The sequence below is a fragment of the Argentina silus genome, assembly GCF_951799395.1.
Source record: "Argentina silus genome assembly, chromosome: 2".
Lineage (NCBI taxonomy): Eukaryota > Metazoa > Chordata > Actinopteri > Argentiniformes > Argentinidae > Argentina > Argentina silus.
Window position 1 is genome coordinate 4,114,516 of NC_139656.1, and position 6,372 is coordinate 4,120,887.

General features: G+C 39.9%; 1 protein-coding gene across 2 annotated transcripts; it reads right to left on the minus strand.

The window, feature by feature from the left end:
* Positions 1 to 1,140: 1,140 nt before the first annotated feature.
* On the minus strand, positions 1,141 to 5,176 carry puraa (purine-rich element binding protein Aa). Of its 2 annotated transcripts, none has more exons than XM_083664908.1 (2): positions 4,497 to 5,176; positions 1,141 to 1,692 (listed from the first exon to the last, which is right to left on the minus strand). In XM_083664908.1, exons 1-2 carry the CDS (start codon positions 5,163 to 5,165, stop codon positions 1,651 to 1,653), a joined length of 711 nt encoding a protein of 236 aa, XP_083521034.1. In that variant the 5' UTR covers positions 5,166 to 5,176; the 3' UTR covers positions 1,141 to 1,650. The 2 variants fall into 2 exon arrangements, with proteins under 2 accessions (XP_083521034.1, XP_083521033.1); XM_083664907.1 differs by having other exon boundaries at positions 1,141 to 2,207; positions 4,089 to 5,176.
* Between the last annotated feature and the right edge of the window lie 1,196 nt (positions 5,177 to 6,372).

Consider the following 6,372-nt stretch of genomic DNA (forward strand, 5'->3'; position numbering starts at 1 on the left):
CACTGACATTCAAATTCAAACTGTAGATCAAAATCAAACTATAGATTCCATCAAACACACTCCTTAGAACATCCATCCTGACTGTTTAGACTAGAGAAAACTATACAAAAGTAGGTATCCATTCTGTCAAACAATTTTAGGACGTAAATGCAAGTGCTTAGAGTTGGATTATTTAAATAAACAATGTAACTACTTCAGACTTAAGAGCCTTGAAAAAACAGGGCACCTCAAAACTTTGTATTTGTAATTACTGTACTTTATACACCATACTAACTTGTCAATTAAAGGTACAAAGCTTATCCAAGACAGTAAGCTAGTTTATCATCATCAATATTCCAACACATACGTAATGAACATGCTGTAGGTCTTACTGTTCAGTGTTCATAATCTTTGCATAGGCTTTCCACAGATATATAGTATTCCCTCTATGCACATCGCATATGACAGTACATATATTTATCAGGTTATTGCAGAAGTTATGAGTTCACAAGAAAACAGAAAAACATTCTCTAAAGAAACTGCATGGCATGGTTGATCAAAGTATTGTCATTGAAATCTGTAAGGTCTTGGCAGGCTGCAAAACAATTAGAGATGCTCTCTCAGATCAAATATAGGAAGTATTGTACCAGCCAGTTCTCTTTAATTTCCACTGGGGAATGCTAATACATACCGTAAAGAGTCATTGGCATTTGAATAATGCAATAAGGATGTAGTAAACAATGTAATAACAATTCAGAAAACATGGAATAAATGTATATTAGCTGGACTTTACCTTTAGATTGAATAGTATTTTGTAGTCTACCCATAACCTACATGGACAGTAAGCAGAAACATACCTTGTCCAGCAACCTCACGTGCTACTACATACCGTAAAGAGTCATTGGCATTTGAATAATGCAATAAGGATGTAGTAAACAATGTAATAACAATTCAGAAAACATGGAATAAATGTATATTAGCTGGACTTTACCTTTAGATTGAATAGTATTTTGTAGTCTACCCATAACCTACATGGACAGTAAGCAGAAACATACCTTGTCCAGCAACCTCACGTTGCTTTTGCATACTGGAGAGAAAACGACATGAGAAAAAGCACATACTTAGTGAAGATTCATTTTGTGTCAGATATGGGTAAATTAAACTTTCTTTTATTTTTAAAATTTGTAAAATGTACATAAATTATATTCGATGCATCACCACCGAATAAGTTAATCAATAATCCTCTTTGAAAAGGGAAGCAACATAAGAGAGAAAAGACATTCCTTGTTGAGATCATTTCAAACAAATATTGGTCAGACATTTTATCCACCTGGGAAAGCAATGTGCTACAAACATCAACCACTGAAGACAGAGGAGTTCACCATACACCTTCATAAGTATTGTACCGAAGCACCTTTTCTTAATCTTAAAGCAAATCAGGAAACAAAAGAGCATGCTTTATGCTTCTATTCCTTCTGATCAAAACTCCACGTTATCTCTGCCCCAGTCAGTCACCCCAACCCATCCTTTTATTCTTCTCAAGGCAGAGGGAGACATGACAGAGGCTCAGTTGAAGACACCGTTCCACTGCAAGTTAGTGTGAATGTTATGGCGTTCGCTGTGCCTTCACTGGGCTGGATGGAGCTTGCTTTGTTAGATTGATTTCTCCTCTCAGGGTCGACCTTTGTTTAAGTGCAGATAAAGGCATAACACCTTGAAGAGAAATAAACATGGAATTCAGCCACATGCTTTCAAATATTAATCATATATTTAATTGATATACATATATTGCCACCATTGGCACGTACGATATTGCACACAGTAATGAAATGTTGCACTGAAAAGAAAAAAAAGAAAAAATCCTTTGTGAGCAAAAACGTTCAAAATTACAAATAATGTGGAATAACGCTGAAAAGTAAAAAAAAGAAAAAAGTAAAAAAAAGAAAGAAAAAAAAAGACATGCTTACTACTCCCCCCTCCCCCCTAATTGAGGTCATTAGCGACTTACAAATTACACATTACTGCCCAAGCCGTAGAACTACGTACAGAGAACATCACAAGGGGGCTCCAACAACATTAGTGATTCTCAATCCAGTCCACAGTGATGTTATCAGTCAGTCCCTGCTCTCCCTGTCAACGGACTCGGCTTGTAAGGAGCAGGCTCTTCCGCATCATCTTCTAGGTGAACACCCCCTTCCATGTTTACATGTAGGCCGATACCTGGATGGCTTAGGGGATGGGGATGACAGTGAGGTTGGGGGAAGAGGGAGGGGGGGGGGGAGAAGGTAGCAGAAAAAGCTCATTTTTTTTGCTCCTTTCTTTTCTTTATGGTTCTTAACAAACCCTGTAACACCACAAGTTGTGCGGTGGCACACAAGGGGGCCAAGACAAAAGATACAGAAAGAAAAGTTGTCCGTAAAATAACAAGAACCCAAACTGCGATCCAATGCACCAGGCCAGCGTGTAAGCATGCGGAGTGTGTAAGGCACCAGGTTGTTTATATGCTGAAGAGGACGCTCCCAAGTATCATTTACACCAGTGGCTCCAGACATGGGTGTTTAGGGACAGTTAGACCTGCTGGTTTCCAGTCCATCCAATCTGCTAAGTGATCTTTTCAGTGAATGCTGAGGTAAATTTGACAAAATCTGATTGTTGCCAGCTTCTTTGGAAATAACTGACACAGTTTATAAAACTCTGATGCGATATTGAGACCAGTATTCAAGAAAAAGATCCGTAACACTTTACACGGAGTTGCTCCTATACCTGTGTAGTAGCATTGTAATTACTGTAGTAACAACATTGTATTAACATATAGTAGTCATTAGGTCATTACATACCATATGGAGTTGAGCGGTTTATGTTATCGCACAAGCAGAATAAGGAACAATCCTTATTCCACTTGTGTAATAACATAACTGATCAATTCCATTGCTATGCAATTACAAAGAAATGGCCCCTGTATTATGTACAACAGCATGTTAATACAATGTTGTTACTAGTGTAATTACACAGTTACTACACAGGTATAGTGGCAATTTAACGTAAAGCATGACCAAAAGATCAGTTGAGCATTGGTAGAGATAAAAACCAGCATGGAGAGAGGTCCTTGAGCCAAAATGTTGGAAGACCAACACCGACCCAGCTTTGTACAGGTGAACACATGCAGCAATAGCTCTCCTTGGCACCATTTGCACCCCTATTGGTCGATTTTTTCTGGTCTGTTGTCAAATTTCCCACAGAATAATGTCTGCTGTTTTCTGGTCCAAACCCAACGCACATTTGATTCACAAAATCATGCTTTGCCTTTTTTGGTTAGCACTATCAATAGACCACTTAGCCGATTATGTTGGGGTATGGTGCTAGTTGGTTTGAGTGCTCGATATTACAAATATGCTGTTAAGCATCCTCTTATGTAATTTGCTGCATGTTTTCACTGCACTTCCTTAATCTAAGACAGGTACCTTTTTTTTCTTTTTTCATTTTTTTACACATTGCATGACAACGAGACACAAAGGTAGTCTATAGTATACCCATCTGCATGACAACAATTTCAATTGAAACAAAAGTTACAACAGTAATATTCATTTGAATGCCTCTTCCAAAGGTCATCATGTCAAGACCCATGGACCAGTTCAATATGTCTTCGATTTTTGATGCAATGTATATTGCACAACAGAGAGAGCACTTAGTTCCTTGCATGAAATTGCCTATGTACCTTTTTCAGACTGCATGACATCTAAACAAAATTCCAAAGCAGGCCTAGCCCTCATATGATTTATGTGTAAACACATCTCTACTCACAGGTAAAGGTAAATAGGGTGGCAAGTACACTATGACAACCTCTTAAACAGGTTTTAAATTTTGGTTAAAAAAAATCTAAAATATCTGATTTGTGCTGAAGTCATTAGCTCACATGAAAAGGACTTGTTTCTCATAACTCGGCAATAATTCCATTTGAACATTGCAAACACTTTTTTTATAATAGCTTTTAACGTGTACAAAAGTTCTTGGTTAATAAGGGAAATAAACACTCAGTTCTTTATCATTTGTCATCAAGTAGGAAACACGGTTCATATATAATGTTATTACTTAGTTTAGCAGCCGCTTACTGTATTAATGGTGTATAAGTGGGTAACATCCAGCGATGGGTGACAACATGTCATAACTGTCAGTTTGTGGAGGTTTCTTTTTGTGGGTGGTGCTCCCTTGGAGTTAAACAGTTACAGTTAAATCTTTAGATTTCTTTCTTTTTACAGTAAAGTTTTTAATTATAATTTCTCTTTTTGTTATTTTGATTACTTTTTGCATGTTTTTTGCTCTATATATCAATCCTCGTCTCCATCATCAGCATGCATCTCTTCTTGCTGCTGCTGCATCTCGCTTGCCCTTTTCTCCCGCTGTTTCTCCTGGATCTTCTTCATCTCCTCCGCGTATTTACAGAAAGTATTCCCAAATTTGGACCACACTTTGTAGGGCACGGTGATAGAGTTGCGGTACGTTGGCTTCACCTCGCTTACCCTCATGAACACTCCGTACTTATTGGAGCCCACGTCGAAGAAAAAGCGTTTGTTGTCCACAGTCAAGGAGGTCCCCTCGGGCAGCTCCGCAGGTTCGTCCTCCACTCCGTAGTCGTCAATGAGTTTGGCCAAAGCGTCACGAAACTCAATAAGTCCCTGGGCAGGTAGAGCAATCGTCTGGCCTTGCGTGGATCCCAATCCGGGCCCCCGGTTAACGGTCTGTCGAATCCTGAGAAACCGGCCTCTCTGGTTCTCTTTCAGATCCATGTAGTATTTCCGATTCTCTCTGACCAGGAATTCGCTTTTAAGTGCTCGCCTCGGCTCATCCTGTGCTATGTCAGGATTGCTTGGACCTAATTGGGCATAATGTTCGATGAAGTCCCCCAAGTAGTCACGGAACTCGACTGCCACTGACATAGAGAGAGTGAGGCGGCTCTTGTTTCCCCCGGCCCCGACTTCGGCTATCTTCAAGAAGCGGCCTTTTGCGTTCTGCTTTACGTCCAGGTAGAATCGTTTGTTTTGAATGTCAACCCGCTTCGACGCCAGCTCTTGCGTCTCGTGCTGCAGCCCGGAAGCCGAGCCCGCCCCTCCTGTCACTGGGTGCATGGAACCGATGCCCGGGCCCGTGGCTGCTCCTCCCTGCTCACTTCCACTGTCTCTGTCCGCCATGATGCTGCCTGCCTGCCTTCTCCCTCTGTCTACTGCAACCCCACAGCCAGCCAGCCACGCCAGCGCTCTCGCGAGATCTATACAGAGAAATACAAGAACAAAATTCTAAGCTATTGAAGTGGCCTCAAAATGGAAATTCCATAATATCCTTTAGGCCTGCATAACTATAAGGGTGTTGCGCTTTCGCAAATGAATAACCGTAATTCAGCACTAAAATCGATCCGATTGCTTGTTCAATATCATGCAAGCTTTCAGCACTTACCTCTTCAATACTGAAACTAAAACTAGTTTACAACACATGTTATTATATTGTCTGTACAATTGGATGAGGAGTAATCCTGCAGTGCAATAAGGAATATTATATCCACGTTTTCCGTATTCACATCTTTTGCGTAAAACCTATGCTTAAACCCCATTTGGGCTTATGTCTTCTAAATGGTAGGAACATTTGTGAATCTTTATCAGCCTATTGAGGTTATTCTTATTATGTGTTGGGTAGCTTATTGTCTGCATTAATTTCGATGTATTATGTTGGCAGGTTAGAATTATGATGATTTAAATTAATAAGAGATCATAAAAGTCATGAACAACCCCAAATATTTGTCCCCTGTTTGCCGCTAGATAGCCCTCCATGTACAGTGGCTCATCATAGGAAACACCTAGCTGTTGAAGGTTGGGGTTGGGGTTGTCCTTGCACTATTTTAATTAAGCCTACTCTGTTTTACTTTGTAGGCCAAACATGTATGTTACTCCCGGGATGTAATAGCTCAACAGTATAGACCATACATCGACTTCGACAGATAGGCAACTCGGAAAACAGTCATTCTTTACATCAGTTGGAGCCTACGTGTAGGCTAATTACACTGTTGTCATTAAATAAACGTTCAAGCACGTGAAGTATTGCTTGACTTGTGATCTATTTCTTCATTGCAGGAGTTGTGAGAGTAGGCCTAGGTTACCTTGGAAGCTGTTTAAGGTGCTGGGCACATCTGTGTCCTATAAAAAAAAACCCGCTACATCTGCATTCAGGCTTATAGGTGCCAGACTCAGTAATACTATAATCAAAACTAGTTGTCTTTGTTTTACCAACTTTTATTTGCCACAAATCGTTTAGTTGTATTGTATTATTTTGCCAAGAGATGATTTCATAATAAGGCTGAGATACAACCATGCTGTCGTGGCTATATGACGATAATACAAGCCTATA